The sequence below is a fragment of the Microcaecilia unicolor genome, chromosome 1 (assembly GCF_901765095.1).
Source record: "Microcaecilia unicolor chromosome 1, aMicUni1.1, whole genome shotgun sequence".
NCBI lineage: Eukaryota > Metazoa > Chordata > Amphibia > Gymnophiona > Siphonopidae > Microcaecilia > Microcaecilia unicolor.
The window spans coordinates 686,840,036-686,860,485 of NC_044031.1; the positions used below are offsets into that span (position 1 = coordinate 686,840,036).

At 45.0% G+C, this 20,450-nt stretch overlaps 1 protein-coding gene across 2 annotated transcripts in view; it reads left to right on the top strand.

Moving 5' to 3' along the window:
• DAPK2 (death associated protein kinase 2) overlaps positions 1–20,450 on the top strand; it is a 250,690-nt gene that overhangs the window by 116,947 nt on the left and 113,293 nt on the right. For both annotated transcript variants that reach the window (XM_030188175.1, XM_030188164.1), the window contains exon 3: positions 7,238–7,459. In XM_030188175.1, the coding sequence (XP_030044035.1) occupies positions 7,238–7,459 (222 nt within the window). The remainder of the gene's footprint in view (positions 1–7,237; positions 7,460–20,450) is intronic.

Consider the following 20,450-nt stretch of genomic DNA (forward strand, 5'->3'; position numbering starts at 1 on the left):
CGTAAGTCTCTAAACAGGCTCAGTTTTTATTTTAACACTGGGGTTTTTTATATATATACCATTAAAAAAAAACAATACTCCCCTACATAGTTCATTCATCCAGTGACCCAACATAACTCTATGTTTCATTCTTCACTGCATCAGAGGTCCAAACTTCCACTCAGGAATTAGAACAGAGTGGAAGTTTCAGTCCCTCATAACTGTTTAGCTGATTATATATGATTATGTAAGAGACATTTCAGAATGGCTAACTAATAATCTTTTATCTCTTCATCTAAACAAGAGTGAAGTGCTCTCCGTTACAAGACTCACTTTAGATCATGTCAGACATCTGAACTTCCTTATCATTGAATGTAAGATCAGCTAAGTTTTTGCACTCGACCAAACTTATTGTTGATGTTTAGTATTTCTAGTCTGAGACCTTATTCCCTATTCTCACCTGCTGTGATCTTTCAGTTAAAAAGCTTTGAAACCAATTCCCAGTGGATTTTGTAGAAGCTTGTCGCATGTACAGCACCCGGCACAATTTGCAATGACACTGTGAATATGGTGGTGGCTGACCTTAAAAAAAAGAGAGTTTATGCCCTCTAGGAAGGAGAGAAGGAGCTTTGCAGTGATGGGTAAGGATGTTAACCTGCCTATCCCTGACATGCTGGTTTGGGTGAAGCTTCAGGGTTACTGATTGCAAGGGAAGATTTTAAGTTCTGTGTTACTACTACTACTACTACTACTACTATTTAGCATTTCTATAGCGCTACAAGGCGTACGCAGCGCTGCACAAACATAGAAGAAAGACAGTCCCTGCTCAAAGAGCTAACAATCTAATAGACAAAAAATAAATAAAGTAAGCAAATCAAATCAATTAATGTGAACGGGAAGGAAGAGAGGAGGGTAGGTGGAGGCGAGTGGTTACAAGTGGTTACGAGTCAAAAGCAATGTCAAAGAGGTGGGCTTTCAGTCTAGATTTAAAGGTGGCCAAGGATGGGGCAAGACGTAGGGGCTCAAGAAGTTTATTCCAGGCGTAGGGTGCAGCGAGACAGAAGGCGCGAAGTCTGGAGTTGGCAGTAGTGGAGAAGGGAACAGATAAGAAGGATTTATCCATGGAGCGGAGTGCACGGGAAGGGGTGTAGGGAAGGACGAGTGTGGAGAGATACTGGGGAGCAGCAGAGTGAGTACATTTATAGGTTAGTAGAAGAAGTTTGAACAGGATGCGAAAACGGATAGGGAGCCAGTGAAGGGTCTTGAGGAGAGGGGTAGTATGAGTAAAGCGACCCTGTGTTAGTCCCACATCTTCAATATTCCAGGAGGCAGGATCCTTGAAGAGGTAGGTCAAGGTAGATATAATTACAGTTTCATTTACTGCTATTTTTAGGTTCCCACTGGTTGCTGTTGACAGTGCTATTTGAATCCCAGCTCCCTTCTCTAAATACTGTAGGGCATAGCAGCACTCGCCACAATCAGAATGTGACAGATAGATTGCTATCCCAGAACAGTATCAAAATAAGCTTCAGAAAGGGGTAAACAACCCCATGGTTTCCATAGTTCTGCAGTACGACACACTTCAGCGGTCATTCCCATGATGGGGCATTATCGTGAGAATTTTATGCGCACTGATGGTTGTCTTGAACTAAAGATCAGGATGTTACCCAGAGGTTCTCAATTCAGTCCTTAGGACACACCAAGCCAATTTGTTTTTACAGATTTCCACAATATAAATTTTCCTGAGATAAATTTGAATGCACTGACTCCATTGTATTCAAATTTATATCATACATATTCATTGTGAGTATCCTGAAAACCTGACTGGCTGGGTGTGTCCCAAGGACTGAGTTGAGAACCCCTGGGCTAATGCCATCCTGGGCATTACCCTCATAGAAATGTCCACTGAGAAATGCATATCACTATTAGAAAATGGAATTTAAAAACTTCTTAATTTGAATTTACTGTTGGCAAGCTTCACTTGTCAGTTAATGGCTGTTGAAGTTGGCTGGCACTAATGGTTTACTTTGTGATATGTTAGAATAGCAAAGTTCTCATTTAGTGAGCATTGCCAGGTCTGGATGTGGACATAGGGCAACTGCATCTGGTGCCAAATTTTCATATTCTGGTCTCTGAGCCTGCTGGTGCCCTCAACAGCAGCATCTGTGATCCAGCACGTGTTGTATTCCCAGACCTTACACCATCCTCCCCCCACCCCGCACAGAATCCCTGTTTCTAGGGAAATCCATGTGACTGGCAAGGCCACCACAGGCCCAGTGAGCGTGTGTATGTTAGATGATAGGCCCGCAATCTCTTTTCTTGAAGTTCTTGCTGCTGGTGTTCACATCCCACAGTGAAGGGGACAGAAGGCAGTGCCACGGGAGGATGTAAGCTGGGTCAGTGGCCATTTCTACAGTCTCTTGAAATGGAGCCTGGGAAGATGTCACCCACTCTTATGTCACACTCTAGTGATTTTAGAGGTTAGAAGAGGGACCCATCCCCTTCTCCACCTGCTTCACATTGCTCACAGATGGTAATGAGAAGGTAGTTATAAGGATTGCTGTGCTCCTGCCAGAGTGAAGCTCAGTCTTAATGATTCCTTGTTCTATAGTTCTTTGTTCTGTTCCAGTGATATTAAAGGGAGTTCATTTGCCTTTTATGTTCATTATCACCAGATTCTCCTGCAGTGCTTTTCTCTCTAGCCAAGCATAGCCTCCCACAACAGCCTAAAAGTGCAGGTTTTGCAAAATTGCACCATTTCTTTCACTTCCAGAGGAGGCGTTAAGGGGTGGCAAACAGGGCAATTGCCCTGGGCCCCCATGCTACAAGGGGCTTCCAAGCCTGCCTCATGCTGAAGGAGGCATGGCTTTGGGGCCCCCTCCCCAGTTTCTGCTCTGGACCCCTGAATATCTAGCACCAGCCCTGTTCACTTCTCATAGAAAATGTTTTCCTTTTTATTAGATTGAATGATTAAAGATTTTGGCCACAGAGTGTCAAAATTGAACAGGTTATCCTGTGCACTGCTTTTTGGTTTGCCATGCAGAGTATTTCCAAACACAGAGAAATAACAAATTTATCACATTTTTTTAAAACTCTCTAAAATATTTTCTTATTCTGTTTTTAAAGATTTGTGCTTCCCCAAAAAAATATACAGTTCTGCTTGGTGGAGTTATTAACCTTTACATCCTGGTTGTCCCACCCCCAGCAAAAATTAACATGGCCAAAAGCATTTCCCCATTCGTATTGCATGACTTCAGTATGAATGGGGAAATAGTACAGAGTGGAGCCCATGAAGATGGATATCATTCCTCTACTTAACAGTACTGTGGCCAGAAACCAGGAACTTCACATGCTACTTTGACCTCATAAGAAGGAAATGGAATAAAATGGTCCCAACCACAATAAAAATTTCCAGTTTGGTTTAAAGAAGACGTGAGATCCATTATGCTGGCTCATAGCCATATTTAGCACCTGGGAGCCTTTGAAAGACCTGTGGTTTATTTTCAGCATGCGATTCATGTACTGAGGGGCACAGAGCAAGTGATGATCCTTTCATAGTACTTTGCCTGCTTATTTTGTGGGAGCACAGGGTAAGAAAATCATATGGTATTGGGTAGAGCAGGATCAATTTAGCATTAGCACTTACAATATTGGGGGGGGGCTGCCCCCATCCCCAGCTTAGACTATGTCTTTGTCTTCCCTCCTTCTTCATTTTTGTTGTTGATGAGTTTCACCTGCTGGAATAGCTCAGGGTTGAAATCAAAAGGAAGCCTTCAGCTCTATAATGGGTGTTGGTGGACAGGTGGCAGAACTACGAGGTATGTAGAAATAGCAGTATGTATAAGGGAAACTTTGCAGTGCTGAACCTACAGGATATGGAGAAATTCCCGATTCCCTATGACAGATATCAGAAACCTTGACTCAGTGGTGTAGTTATGGGGGGCCATGGGGGCCTGGGCCCCCATAATTGGCTCTGGGGTCTGAAAACAGGGTGCCAGGCAATGTGAGACCAGCGTGGGACAAATGCTTTAGCTGACAGGGGTTGGGGACCCCCGCCAGCCAAGGTACCTTTGCAGTGGCAGTGGGGAGGGAGCGGTGGGGGGGGGGGGGCGGAAGCAGCGGCAGGAAGGCGGTAGTGGCTGCGGGGGGGGGGGGGCAGAAGTGGCGGCAGGAGGGTAGCGGCAGGGAGGTGGCCAAAATGTTCCTCCCTACCTTGGGCTCTGGCACCCCCTCCCGTTGAGGTCTGGCTATGCCCCTGCCTTGACTGTGAGCTGTATTATTGACCCCTGAGCCTCAAGGTGTATTTTGAATTTAGGAATAACTGTGATTCATTTTCTTCCTCTTGATTCACTGGAGCTGTATAACATCTTTGTGGCAATCCAGAGCAAGACAAAAAAAATTCTTTCTGATGCCAAAGAACAAACTCCAGTTACAGCTCCTATTACTAATGAAGCCAAAGTACTGAAGCTTAGCATTAATCTCTAGGAACAAATCCAGCTTTACTTTAAAAATGTTAATTGAAATAGTGAGAACCTCATTTATGTATGGAACAGTGTAAGAGATTCAGGACAAGCCAATCTAATGATAGTGTTGACACCAATTTAACTAGATAAAACGCTTCATGTGATTTCATCAGACTGTTGGAGAGGCTGTTGAAACAAAGGCAGCTGAGTAGTCTTGTCCAAGAATACCAGATCTGGAGACAAGCAAGAGGAATTTTGAAAATGGATAATGGGAACCTACCCTTTCACCCACGGGTTCTACTACCCGCACAACCTGCGATCTAGCAGATTTGTATATTCTGTAATTACTGCCATGACACAATACTCGTTGGTTATAGAAAGCTCCAGAAAGTGTAGGGAGCATTACCTCTAGGAAAACTAAATTGTTGATGGAACAGATAAGAGTAAAAAATGAAAAGCTATGATTTGCACTTCGCAGTTTTCTTGAATTGGGGATCCATCAGCATACAAACCATTGACTTTCCAAGATTTCTTCCCCTGCTGTGAAAAAGAAGTATTAGCTTCCAAGATGGGAAACAGAATACGTCTAATGAGATGTGAAACGGTGTGTGCAGGACTAACTCAAGACATATGATGAATTGACACATAGCACTGTTCATGTCTCTCTTTTATCTTGTTGTTTGGTCGACATTTTGTTTCCAAGTTCTATGAGCTCAGTTCCTTGGGTGGGAGGCATTAGTGGTTATATATGTACTGATGGTAATTTTATAAAACTTTTTCTGCATTTTTAGCAATGTTGCTCACCTGTAACAGATGTTTTCTATAGACAGAAGGACTTAATAAGGCACGTAAGTGGGTAACGTCATCCAACAGCACCTGGACATGTACTTTCCCAGACCTCAGAACTTAGTATAAAGTTATGAGTATGCACAGCCTTTCCCGTGCACAGTGGTCTTCTCAACTCCTCAGTTAGCTCCAAAGCTCAACAGTGAAATAGCTCATGGGCAGGTGCAGTAGCATAGCCAGGAATTTGCAACAGGGGGTTTGTCTCACACTGCATTTTTCTCCCTTTTTTTATTTATTGCACTTGTATCCACATTTTCCCACCTATTTACGGGCTCAATGTGGCTTACAAAAACCTGTAATGGCATCACCATTTCAGGGAACAGAAATACATTTGGTGGTACAAAGATATAATAATAACAAGGCTAACATTCAATCTACTCAATCAGTTACAGGAAGAAGACGGTCCAAGCGAGGGAAAAGTGTTGATGAGTTGTAGTCAGTTATGGATTTTCATGGTAAGCCTCTTGCCACATCTCTCCCCTTCCCTTCCCTTCCCTTCCCAGCCCTGCAAAGCTCACACAATTTCCTCCATCCCCCCCCCCCCCCCATGTTAAAATCACCTCCAGTCTTTGTCCAGGCAGCCGCAGCAACAGTGGCACTCAGGGCTGCCTGCAGCCTGCACCAGGGCTTTCTCTCTGAAACATCCCACCCTTCAGAAAACAGAAATTTGCATCAGAAGGGGCAGGACAGTTCAGAGAAAAAGACCCGGTGCAGGCTGCAGGCAGCCTTTGAGTGCCATTGCCACTGGCACTGTCCAGATGAAGCCTGGAGGTGGTTTTAAGGCATGGGGGAGCAGGGGAGAGAAGGAATTGCGAGAGCTTTGCGGGGCAGGGAAGCAAAGGGAAAGATACGGCAGGAGGGAGAAGAGAGGGACTGACGGGTGGACATAATTCTAAACATAGATCTTCTATTGACTTCAAGTCTGGTAAAATGAAAAGAAGAGACCTGAACTAGGTCCTGATTACAAGAACGAAGAGTTCTAACAGGTTGATAGAGTTGTAGACTTGAGGCAGAAGTAGGAGAAATCATTTGATGACGTGCTTTGAAAACTAAGCAAATGATCTTAAACTTTATTCATTGCTCAATCAGTAACCAATGCAAATGTTTACGGACAGGAGTAATATGGGTATACCTAGGTACCCCCCGCCAAAATTCTAGCAGTAGAATTCTGTGCTGATTGCAAAGTTTTCAATGAGGTTTTTGGAAGTCCTAATAACAGTCTGCTACAATAGTCAAAGCAAGGAAATATCAGGGCTGAACTGCCATTCTAAAATTACAAGAAATTAAAAGATCTCTTAGCTGTCTTACAAGCATCAATTTGGAAAAAATCAGGCTAATCAATTTGGCTACTTGATGTTTCATTGTTAATTCGGTGTCCAAAATGACCCCCAAATTGCGCATCTTGTAAACTATCTCAATTTTCATCTTATCAGTTGCAAAGAAAAGTGGAATATCTGTTGTAACAAAATTAACAGCACTAAAATCTGACTATTTAACTTTATTGTGCGCGCGCACACACACACACACACACAATTAAGTTTCCTAAAGCATTTACCCGGGTAAGTTGGGTATTTGAAAACTGACCATCCTCACTGGGGGTTAAAGTCTTCTCTGATGGTTCTTTGAGTAATTGTAGTTCATGTGGTTTATTATTTTGCTTTGACCGCTGCAGTTTTTCTTTCCTACCCCTCAGAAGCTTTCACCCTAGGTGATTCCCCAGTCTGCCTGAAGGTTAAAGCCAGCTCTGGATAATGGACAGCCCCTACTCTCTGGAGCTTACAGTTTAGTCAAAACAGACAAGACACACAACAATAGAGCAAATAAGAGGTTTTGAGTGAAAACAGTGAACTCATGATTAGGAATAGCTGAATTAGGGGATTTGCAGCATATGTAAATATAATCATGTGTATTGTCTCGGGGCATAAATTTTTTTTGTCTTGGTTTAACAGTGGTCAATTCGCCATAGTGAAAAAATGCCGAGAGATCAGCCCAGGACTCGACTACGCAGCCAAGTTCATTAAGAAACGGCAGAGCCGGACCAGCCGCCGAGGAGTGAGGCGAGAGGAGATTGAGCGGGAGGTGGATATTCTGCAGCAGCTTCAACACTCCAACATCATCACCTTGCACGATGTCTATGAGAACAGGACAGATGTAGTGCTGATCCTGGAGCTGTAAGTAGAAGAATTTCCTATTCTTTGTGCTCGGAGGTGGAGGAGGAAAGCGAGAGCAGGAAGGGCTAGGATGGTCACCTTGCACAAGGGCAGCTTCTGAAATGGAACTTGCTAACTGCCAAGCTGCTAAAGTTATTAACAGATATTGGCCCCAAAACAGAAATGAGATCACTGCTATGCAGACATATCTCGCAAGTAGGTCACCACACAGTAACAGATCTGTCAGGGTGTTTAACAGTGCATTCTGAGGTATAATTGGGTTATTGTGAGTCTCAAGCCAGAGTACCTGGTACTTTGGCCAAGCTGTGGAGCTGACTCACCCCAAATCTTTCTAAAGAGGTGCTATCTTGCATTATTGTAAATTAACACTGTAATCACTTTACATAGGAGGTTTTTGCAGTGGCGTAGCAAGGGCGAGGCGGTGGGGGCGGTCCGCCCCGGGTGCACGCTGTTGGAGGGGTGCAGAGAGCAGCCGCGCGCCTGTCAGCTCTGCTGGTTCCTTGCTCCCTCTGCCCCGGAACAGGTTACTTCCTGCTCTGGGGCAGAGGGCGCCAGCGGAGCCGACAGCCGCTCGGCTGCTCCCTGCAGCTAAGAATGCACCCGGGGGGGGGGGATTGATGCGCCGGGGGAGGGGTGTCATTGCACCGGGGGGGGTGTCATGTTGCACCCTGGGGGGACGGACGCTGCTGCATCTGGGGGGGGGGGGGGTGCGCAGCAGCGATCCGCCCCGGGTGGCAGCTGACCTAGGAATGCCACTGGGTTTTTGTCTTGAAAGCAACATCTGCTTAAACATTGCATCTTTTCTACGTAGTCTTTATAAAGTAATGCAATGTAACAGGGACAGGCAGAGCTGTGGTTTAGGCCTTAGTGAATTTGGAGCCCCAATCTATTGCGGCTGGTCAGCAGGACAAGCCCAAGGGGGGGTGTGGGGAAGTGGGGGCTCTGACTGGGGAAGGCATTCATGAGATGGGGCTGATGATGATCTGTGAGCTATTGCCAGCAAAAAGCTACACAAACTATAGGATTCCATATTTTTCTTTCATCCACAGCAGGACATGTTGGTTACATTTAAGCACAAGACCATGGCCAGTAACCTCACTCAGGGGCCCTTTTACTAAGCCACATAGGCGCCTATGCATGCCCAACATGCGCCAATTTGGAACTATCATCTGGCTACCATGTAGCCCAGGCAGTAATTTTATTTTTTATGCATGTCCAGTACGTGAGCTGAAAAATATATTTTATTTTCCAGCGCGTGGCGCTAACTGGGTGATAATCGGCATTGTATGCGCGCTGACAATTACTGCCTGGTTAACGTCTGAGACCTTACCGCTAAGTGAATGGGTGGCAGTAAGGTCTCAGGCCCAAAATGGACATGTTCCAATTTTCATTTTGCTGCACGTCCGTTTTCAGCCAAACAAAAAAAAGGCCTTTTTTGCAGGGCGCGCTGAAAAATGGACATGTGCGCTTGCAATACATGTGTCTACAACAGCGCAGACCATTTTTCGGCGCACCTTAGTAATCAGACCCCTCAGTGTCCTGCTAATCAGATCTAGACATGCCATGGAAGTTACCGACATCCAAGCTGGGGACATTTTGAACAGTCCTGGTTTTGAACTTACATACCTAAGCAGTGTGGGATTTGTAGTGGGATTGCAGATGTATTGTCCAGCACGGCTCCTTCAGTCTCAGGCCCAGGCGTTATTGGATATTCCTTCGTTCCAGCGAGTTCATCTGCAGATGACTTGTTCTTGGGTTTTTTCTGTGGTTGGCCCGAGTTTATGGAATGCCCTTCCTTCCACTCTGCGTCAAGTTTCTTATCTTGCTTTATTTAGAAAGCAGTTAAAGGCTTTACTGTTTTGCAGAGCATTTGCTAGTTCTTAAATGAGGGTGGGGATTTTGGGGTTTTGCTGAGTATGTGTGATGTTGTTATATGTTTGTTTGATTTATCTGTTTATTGTAACCCGTTCAGATGGTTGGATGGCTGGGCTACAAGTTTTGTTAAATAAATAAGTAGTGCCTGATCCTGTTCATTGAAATCAGTGTTGCAAGTCCCAGAAGGCACCAGGATATGGTGGATCAGAAATCCAGGACTGTCTCAAAACCTCCAGCCTGGAAATGGGCCACTTGCCATCTCTGAAGTGGTGAGCTCAGTTCCAGAAATGGAGAAAAAAAATGGCTGCTGTTGCTATGACAACAGCAGCACTGAAGGTGTATCTTGAAGAACGAGGAGGGTGGACAGCAGATACCTTAAAGGAGGCATTTGGAAAAAGACAAAAACAACACCTACAAAATACCACATTATCTTTGTAATTGTCTCACAGAGTAGTGTGGTATTGGAAATGTGGCTACTGATGTTGCTGGAGGAATGCAAGTTCATATTTGGAGCTACAGTGATGTCAGGCCTAATGTAGTATTTCAAGTTTTCACCATCAGCTATCATGTTAGAAATACAAAAAAAATAAGATAAAAAAACCTGCTGGAGCTAGTTTTGCAAATAGATATAAAGGCCTATTTGACATAGAATGTTGAGATCGTAATTGAGACTTCCAGATCAGGAATTGCTCAGTTCTGGCAGTAATTTACACTCTCCTTAACACTGAGCATTTTGTAACATATAGGGTTACCATATTTGCTCCCCCCAAAAAGAGAACACATGTCCAGCCTGTCACACACCGCCCGCCCTGTCATACCTCAGCCCCGCCTCCTACCCCACCCTCTGCCACATAGCGCCCCACCCCTTTTAAACACCCCGCCCCAACACACCCCCCCTAAGGGTGTCCTATCCTTCCCTCCCCTTACCTTACTGTACTGCCCTGGTGGTCTAGTGACCTCTTCAGGGCAGGAAAGAGCCCCCTCTTTCCTGCCTGGAACAGCTGCAGAGACTGTCTTGCTCCCTCCCGTATTGGTGCTGATTCAAAATGGCCGCTGAGAGTGACCTTGCAATCGCAAGGTCGCTTCAACTTTCAGCAGCCATACTGAATCAGCACCAGTACCTTAGCACACAACAGTCTGCAGGCACTCTGGGCAGGAAAGAGGGGGCTCTTTCCTGCCCCAAAGAGGTCACTAGACCACCAGGGCAGTACAGTAAGGGGGGGGGGGGGGGGATAGGACACTACTAGGCCTGCCAGCCTGCCCGTTTGCCTGCCTGTTTGTATGGTAACCCAAGTAACATACTATAAGGACATGTAGGACTATAAGTGTATTTCCCTGCACATGAAGCAAATATACATGTTGTAAAAATGAGCAGCATGACCTCAGCGGTCTCCATGTGAAAGTGCCAGCTGGCCCATTTTACAAACCTGTATATATATAACCAGGGGCGTATCTGCGTGGGGGCTCAGGGGCCTGGGCCCCCGCAGATTTCGCCCTGGACCCCCCCTACCGCCGTTAACCCTCCCCCGCCTACCGCCGTCACCTACCCCCGAGGTCCGCTTCCTCCTGCCGGTTTTTTAAAATATTACTTCAGCTGGCGGGGGACCCCAACCCCCGCCAGCCCAGCCGAGGTCTTAAGCTCTTCATCCTTCCAGTTGGACGGAGTCTGACGTCGCAGCACGTTGACGTCCTGCACGTACAACGTGCTGCGACGTCAGACTCCGTCCAACTGGAAGGAAGCAGCTTTCACAGCACGAGGATGAAGAACTTAAACAAGACCTCGGCTGGGCTGGCGGGGGTTGGGGTCCCCCGCCAGCTGAAGTAAATATTTTAAAAAACCGGCAGGAGGAAGTGGACCTCGGGGGTAGGTGACGGCGGTAGACGGGGAAATGGTTGACGGCGGTAGGTGGGGGAGGGTTAATGGTGGTAGGGAGGGAGGGTTGACGGCGGTAGGGGGGGTGGCGGCCGGGGGGGGCTATAATGTGCCCCCTCACTCTAGCCCCTGCCCCCCCTACCGCCGAACCTCAGATACGCCCCTGTATATAACTGATGCCAACTAAGTACAGACACCACAATTATTGCAGTGTTTCATTTTTGAGACAGAGATGAGCAATGGGGGATTAAGGAGAATTATTCCCTTAGGGCCCCTTTTACTAAGGTGGGCTGAAACATGGCCTGCTGTAGTATAGATGCATGTTTTGGGCGCGCAGAATCATTTTTCAGCTCACCTGTAAAAAATGCCTTTTTAAAATTTTTGCCGAAAATGGACATGCGTCAAAATAAAAATTGCTGCGTGTCCATTTCGGGTCTGAGACCTTACTGCCAGCCATTGACCTAGCGGTAAGGTCTCATGCGGTAACTGGGCGATAATGGTCTATGTGCGTAAAATGCCAATTACCACCCGATTACCGCCTGTGCAACAGAAAATAAAAATATTTTCTGGTGCTCATAGTGGATGCGCGTCAAAAATGAAATTACCGCAAGAGCTACACGGTAGCTGGGCGGTAAGTCAAAATTAACGCACGTTGGGCATGCATAGGCGCCTATCAGGCTTATTTTCAAAAGGGATTGCTGGCCATCTTCCAACACAAATTGGGAGATCACCGGTGATCTCCTGTTCCCGGCCAAATTGGTATTATCGGAAGCCGATTTTGGCCGGCACCAACTGCTTTTTCGTCGCGGCGCTGGCCAACCTTCAAGGGGGCGTGTTGGTAGGGTAGCGGGGGGGCAGGACGGGGGCATGGGTACGGGATAGCTGGCTTCACCTTATAATGAAAAAAATGGTCGGCTCTAATGAGCATTTCGCCGGCCGGACTTGGTCCATTTATTTTTAGGACCAAGTCTGAAAAAAGTGCCCCAACTGAGCAGATGACCACTGGAGAGAAGCAGGGATCACCTCCCCTTACACCCCAAGTGGTCACCAACCCCCTCCCCCCCCCCCCCAAAAAAAAAGTAAAACATTTTTGGCCAGCCTGTATGCCAGCCTGTAATGTCGTACCCAGCTCCTTGACAGGAGTATGCAGGTCCCTGGAGCAAGTTTTAGAGGGTGCAGTGCAATTCAGGCAGGTGGACCCAGGCCCATCCCCCCCACCTGTTCCACCCTCAAAAAAACCCTCAAAAAACCCCAAAACCCACTGTACCCACATGTAGGTGCCCCCTTCACCCCTTAGGGCTATGATAATGGTGTAGAGTTGTGGCGAGTGGGTTTTGGGGGGGGATTTGGGGGGCTCAGCACACAAGGTAAGGGTGCTATGCACCTGGAAGCTATTTTTTTTTAAATTTTTTAAGTGCCCCCTAGGGTGCCCGGTTGGTGTCCTGGCATGTGAGGGGGGCCAGTGCACTACAAATGCTGGCTCCTCCCACGCCCAAATGCCTTGCATTTCGCCAGGTTTGAGATGGCCAGGCCCGGTTTCCATTATGGCTGAAAAACTAAGCCAGCCATCTCATATAAACCCGGCGATCCTGCTCTAAACCTGGCGAGTGATTTGGCCGGCACCAAACGTATTTTGAAAATACGCTTGGCTACGCCTCGTCGCAGAGCTGGCCCTGAAGATGGCCGGCCATCAATTTGGCCGGCACCGTTCGATTATGCCTCTCTATGTGGCTTAGTAAAAGGGCCCTTTAATTCTTCATGTAAAACTCTGGCTGAAATGAGCACTTAAAAAAAAAAAGTCTATGTGTGCCTCTGTGCTGATGCAAAACCCAAATGCAAAAAGATGTAACTTGGTCCAATGTGAAATTGGGCACACAAAACAACAGCAAAAATGACCAAGATAAATGCCACAGTAATGTTAAAATTATCAACAAATTAGGGGGAAAAGACCTTGAAAGCCCAACAGGCATAATTCACATAAATCATTTGACTAGTTTTTGAAATAGCTATGAAGCAATTTAAAGAATCTTTGACTATTTCATTTCTTTATAAAAAAAAAAAGAGAAAAAATATTTACGATAGAATAAAATTGAAGATACATAATAAATATTACAATATGGTCTTATAGGAGGTTTTTTGACCAGTGACTGAGAAATGGCAGCACTAAACGGACACTATAAAAATATATTTATATTAGTTGGGCTTCTGAGGTCTTTTCCTCCTAAATTTGTTGATAATTTTAGGTGTAGGCAGTATAAAAAATTTGAAAATAAATAAGTAAAGGCCTCTTGTACCAAACCACACTGAATGGGTTTTGTCGGCACTGCCACATGGGAATCTTCAAAGTGAATGGACTTTGTTGGCACTGCTGCGCCAGAAATCACTAGTGCAATTTGGTAAAATAGGCCCTAAATAAATTATTGTAGTGTTTATCTTGGTCATTTTTGCTGTTTGGTCTGCCCAATTGCATTTTTTTCCCATATGCATATATTCCCATTGTAAATTGGGGAATACTCATGTAGATTTTTGGCCCACCCGAGCCACCTCCACCACCCCCTTGAAATCTCTGTGTGGTGTGCATCTCCACCTGTATACAGCAGCTTTCTGAAATCACCATTTTCAGGTAAATGCTTCTCCTTATATCTGCAGATGTTCCTAAAATAAAGGCCATAGTCTCCAAATACAGAGGTCATTTACAGTTTCAAATAGTATTTAAATGAATCTGTGGTCATCTTCCTTTATATCAAGTCCACAGAGCATCACACTAAAGGGCCCTCTCACCAAAATATGCTAAAATTTTGGTTAGCAGTGTTCCCCCTAAGCAGCTTTGAGCTGCGCAGGAATCCTTTGCTGGCATTCCTGCTGGTGGGGGATGTGCGATGATATTGTGCTTTCAGTCACGAGAGACAGGTAGTTCCCTTGCAACTAAAAGTGCGTTATCATCACACCTCCCTCCACTAGCAAGAATGCTGCCTGAGGACTCATGCACAGCTCAAAGCAGTTTAACGGGAGCGTTGACAGTTACCATATGTTAGTTGCAAAAAATTAATGTGCGACTGACTACAGTGTTCTCGTGTTACCTGTTGGGAGCATGCCTATCGACTTTCTGTACAGTTAGGGATAGATTCAATAAATCACAGCCAAACTTAGTCTCCAGGATGATCCGTGCTAAGCTAGTGTTCTGCAAAGGGCACTCTGCATGGAACGACCTTTACAGAACACTAGTTTAGTACACATTTTGGGCTAGATTCTATATATGGCGCCTGAAAAATCCGCGTGAAAATAAATACGCCAAGGTGCATTCTCTAAAGTACACCTAAATTTTATAGAATCGGCTTAAAGTTCCGGGTGGTGTATAGAATACGCCGAGCAGCATTCCACTCGACCAGATTTAGTCACATTCATGTGGAACAGACACATTAGGGAATCGTAGAGTGGAAGAGTTATGTTATGTCCATTACATGCTTTGGTTTCGTTGTGTTGCAGAGTTCAGGCATTTAAGTTGGATCGGTAGGGTATGCCTTTTTGAACAGGTTGGTTTTTAGTGATTTCCGGAAGTTTAGGTGGTCATACGTTGTTTTCACGGCTTTTGGTTATGCATTCCACAGTTGTGTGCTTATGTAGGAAAAACTGGATGCATAAGTTGATTTGTATTTGAGTCCTTTGCAGCTTGGGTAGTGGAGATTTAGATATGTTCGTGTTGATCCGGATGTGTTTCTGGTTGGTAGGTCTATGAGGTCTGTCATGTATCCCGGGGCTTCGCTGTAGATGATTTTATGAACCAGGGTGCAGATTTTGAAAGCAATACGTTCTTTCATTGGGAGCCAGTGCAGTTTTTCACGGAGGGGCTTTGCGCTTTCAAATTGCGTTTTTCCAAATATAAGCCTGGCTGCCATGTTTTGGGCATAAATTCCGTTGCAATAGTCTACATTGCTTAGTACCATTGATTGTATCGGGTTGCGAAATGTTTCCCTCGGGAAGAATGGTTTCACGCGTTTGAGTTTCCACATTGAGTGGAACATTTTCTTTGTTGCAGATTTCACTTGGCTCTCTAGTGTGAGGCTACGGTCGAATGTAACGCCGAGGATTTTCAGGCTGTCTGAGATAGGGAGGGTGTAATTTGGGGTGTTTATATTTGTGTGTTTTTGTCCACATAATAGATTGTTAGCACCCAATTTTTGGCGCTAACAGGCTCGTTATGTAATTAAACTGTGCATGGAAATTGGGTGCACGCTGAATTTTGAGCGCTCAGTTGTAGAATTCCCCTGCACCTGCTTAAAGCACTTTAATAAAAAGCACACTCTGCACTGGTTCCCATGAAATATTCTTCCCTCTATTAGAAGACTGTGGAGCATCAGTCAAATGAACTGCTTTGCTTAAATTCCCTGATGCACTGTCAAACCCAGTTTCTGCAGTATGGACCAGATTCTATTTATGGTGTGTGAAAACCGGCGCCAAAAATATTTTCACTTAGGCATGTTCTGTAAACCGCGCCTAGATTTAGGCGTGGAGCAGGTGTATTCTAGAACCCTGCGCATAGACTTTTGGAATGCTCATGGCATGGCTCCCTTTTTGCAGCACGCATTAGAATTCATGTGCACAACTTTACAGAATACGCTTTTCAAGTTCACATAAATTCTAATTAATGCCAATTAGTGTCAATAATTGCTTGTTAAGTGGCAATTAAAGGCGCTGATTGGTTTGCTAAGTAATTAAATTGTGTGTACAAATCCAGAATACAACTGGATTTGTGCGCACAATTTCAATTGCACTATATAGAATTGGGGGTATATTCTCAAACTTAGCCATATGGTGTAATTTGTAAAATGTGATTGGTTTCTGTGTACTTGAGATTGAACTGGTTTGCAGAATTTTGTTGTTGAAAGCAGAAATAATAGTAGTTTGAAGGTGTGCTAATGCTAATGAGACTGTTATAATCACAATTATGTCATTTTTTCATTTATTTTAACCAGCTTATGTAGTCCTGTCTTTCTTTGAAACTCAGCAAAAAAATTGTCATTCCACTGAAGTTTTCTGAATCTGAGACACATTAATTGTAATGTGATTTATACTTTGAGATGCCTGCAGGTGGCAGAATCCTTCAAAACCACAAACTGATGGCATAGGAAGACCTCCAGGCCTGTGCAGTCTGTGTATTTTCTCTACCTCTTCCGCAGTTACACAGACACTGCATGATCACTAACTTTGTAGGTCTGTCAGCCAACATCTGTGCTTCCTTCCCCGTATGATTTCCTTCTTGGCTTGCACCCTCTGCTCTTCCTGACCCCACACACATTCTTTCACTCTTTTCCTTTTTTCGTTCTCCTGTGGAACTGAATCTTACATACTGAGTTGTTTTATATTATTTTAAGGAATACAGTCGCCTACTGTATAGTGTCAGAGGTAAAGGAGTCCTTGCCCACAACAGCTGACAGTCTAGCGTACGAAATGAGCATGAGGTGCTAGCCAATCAGTGGCTATATCAGGGGCGTAGCCAGACCTCGTGGTGGGAGAGGGCCAGAGCCCAAGGTGGGGGGGCACATTTTAGTCTGCTGCCCCGCCGCCTCTCACCCTCCCCCGCCGGCTCGCCACTCCCCCTCACCTCTTCCCCTCACCGCCTTGTCGCTCCCCCTCACCTCCTCGTCGCTCCCCCAAAAAAGCAAATACCTTTGCTGGCGGGGATCAACAACCTCCGCCAGCCGTAGCCTTCTTCAGCGCCGGTCTCCGGCGCAGCCGTGTTCGCTGCCCTGCTCTTTCTTCTTGCTGATGTCCTGTGCACGCTCCTTTATGTGAAACTGAGCATGCTCAGTTTCACCTAAAGGAACATGCAGGATGTCAGGAGGAAGAAAGAGCACAGGGCAGGGAACGCGACGTGCCGGAGACCAGCACTGAAGAAGGCTTTGGCTAGTGGGGGTTGGGGACCCCTTCCAGCAAAACCAGGGGCCTGGATGAAATTTGTGGGGGCCCAGGCTCCCGTGGCCCCACCTAGCTAGGCCCCTGCTACTGGTATTGATTGACAGCCAAAACCTTACGAACCTTGTTCTTGATGCAGTGGTTTACTTTTAGTCTTATTGCAGTTTCATATCTTTGCTGCTTTCAATACAGTGAATCATTCTTTGTTGTTATGCAAACTAAGTGAAATTGGTATTTCTGGTTCAGTTTATGAATATTTAAGAGTTTCCTTGGATAGAGGTATTACAGTGTGATTAAAATTGTGATTTCCTCTTTTCAATGGCATCCTACGTGTGGGGTTCCACAAGGATGTCCACTCTCTCCAATTTAGTTTAATATTTTTATGAGATCACCACTTGGTAATTACTTCATAGACAATGGAATTCAAGTCTACTCTTACACAGATAATATCTTTATGTTGGCACCTTTACAGGAGAATATACACACAGGGGTGAATTCTATATATGACACCAAGAAAATTGGCACCAAAAAAAAGTGCTATTCTATAAGCCACACTTAAAGTTAGGCACGGTTTATAGAATAGTGCATATGCCCAGGAATCGCACTAATTTTAGGCACGGCCATTCAACCAACTAATACCCATGCATAAACTTAAGAACGGATGCCCTAGATCTGTCCATGACCCTCCCATTTCCACACTCTCTTTTTTTACTGGCAAGTAAAATTTAGGCGCAGACCCCTTGACAAAATGTACATGTGTACATTTCAATTAAATCTAATTAGTGCCAATAAGTTCATGTTAAAAAGCCAATTATCAGCACTAATTAGCTCATTCAATTAAATTAGTGCAGCCAAACTGGATGCATGACGAAATTTGCAAGCGCGATTTTTAGCAACTTTTCTAGAATTAGGGGGATAATGGGCAGTTTTATAAAGGGCACTGAAAGTTAGGTGCCCAAAATCTAGGCGCTAAGCTAGTATTCTATAACATCAAATTTATGCGCCTAATGCATTATCGAATATTAACGTTAGTCAGCAATTAGGCATCTAAATTTAAGTGCCACCACTTATGCCTGCTGTACGGCTCGTGTAAATGTGAGCGCCTAAATGCTGTAGTTGGGCGCCTAACTGACAGTATTCAATGATATGCACACTGAAATAGTTGCAATGCCCATGACCTATCCATGTGTTTCTAAGTTTAATAAGAGTTTACTATCCCACCCATCAAACAAAGCATCTAGGTAGCTTACAAATCTGACAGAGAGAAAAAAAGACAGAGGCACAGGTCAGGAGGGACATGAACTACAATATGAACAGGATGGTGGGGGGAACGAACATAAAGGAATCAGCTGTGCCCTCCAGGCCCTCACCAGCAACCTAGAAGATAAGCTCTCTTTGCACTTATGCGCTAGAATATTTAGGCTATCATTTACAGAATAGCGCCTGAGTGCACTCAGGAGTCCTTCTACAAAGGCGTGGTAAAGAGTGGCCTGCGGTAATGTGGGCGCATCTTTTACAAGCACGCTGGGCCTTTTTTAATGGGCCATGAAATGGGCGTGCACTGAAATTAAGACTAGCGTGTGCCTATTTACAGCCTGAGCCCTTACTGCCACCCATTGACCTAGCAGTAAGATCTCATGCGCTACCCATGTGGTAACCATGCAGCATGCGCCAGCTACTGATTACCGCTGGGACCCCCCCCACAAGGTAGAAAATAGAAAATTATTTTCTACCTCGGGATTCAGCGCATGCAAACTCAGAATTACTGCTGGCTGCATGCGCTATCCTGGCGGTAATGCCAATTTGGAGCGCGCTACCCACACATTAGCCCTCCAGGGCCTTAGTAAAAGGGCCCCCATGTGAGGATCATATTCAAAATTGCTTGCGGGTTCTTGAGATTATAAATGGCATCAGAATATTTTTACAATTTATTTATTATTTATTTGTTGCATTTGTATCCCACGTTTTCCCACGTCTTTGCAGGCTCAATGTGGCTTACAATACATCATGAATAGTAGAAATGAGAAGAGAATAAACAATTGGTATTACAGAAGGATTTTGGGTTACATGATAATGATAAAGCATAATAGTGAAATAACAAGAAATCATTATAAGACAGTTCTGGATACATATGGGGATTCACATGTTTTGATCTTTGTGATATGTCTTGTCGAAAAGATAAGTCTTCAGTAGTTTGCGGAAGCTGGCTAGTTCATCGATCGTTTTCAGGTTGCGCGGTAGTGCGTTCCAGAACTGTGTGCTCATATAGGAAAAGGTTGATGCGTGCATTAGTTTATATTTTAGGCCTTTGCAGTTGGGGAAGTGAAGATTAAGGAATGTGCGGGATGATTTTTTGGCATTCCTGGGTGGTAGGTCTATCAGGTCTGACATGTAGGCTGGGGCATCACCATGGATGATTTTGTGAACCAGGGTGCATACCTTGAACGCGATGTGTTCTTTGAGTGGGAGCCAGTGTAGCTTCTCGTGTAGGGGCTTAGCACTTTCATACTTTGATTTTCCGAATATGAGTCTGGCTGCAGTGTTCTGGGCTGTGTGGAGTTTTTTGAGTATTTGCTCTTTGCAGCCAGCGTAAAGTGCATTACAATAGTCTAGATGACTGAGTACCAATGATTGGACCAAGTTACGGAAGACGGTCCTTGGGAAGAATGGCCTTACTCTTTTTAATTTCCACATTGAGTGGAACATCTTTTTGGTTGTGTTTTTCGCGTGACTTTCTAATGTTAGGTGCCGATCAATGGTAACTCCAAGAATTTTTAGGGTGTTCGAAATTGGTAGGTTCAGTTTTGGTGTGTTGATGGTGGTAAATTTGTCCGTGTTGTGTTGAGAGGTGAGTAGCATAGTAACATAGTAGATGACGGCAGAAAAAGACCTGCATGGTCCATCTAGTCTGCCCAACAAGATAAATTCATATGTGCTACTTCTTGTGTGTACCTTACCTTGATTTGTATCTGCCATTTTCAGGACACAGACCGTAGAAGTCTTGCCCAGAACTAGCCCCACCACCCAAACACCAGCCCCGCCTCCCAATCTCGGCTAAGCTTCTGAGGATCCATTCCTTCTGCACAGGATTCCTTTATGTTTATCCCACGCATGCTTGAATTCCGCTACCGTTTTCATCTCCACCACCTCCCGCGGGAGGACATTCCAAGTATCTACCACTCTCTCCGTGAAAAAATACTTCCTGACATTTTTCTTGAGTCTGCCCCCCTTCACTCTCATATCATGTCCTCTCGTTCTACCGCCCTCCCATCTCTGGAAAAGGTTCGTTTGCGGATTAATACCTTTCAAATATTTGAACATCTGTATCAT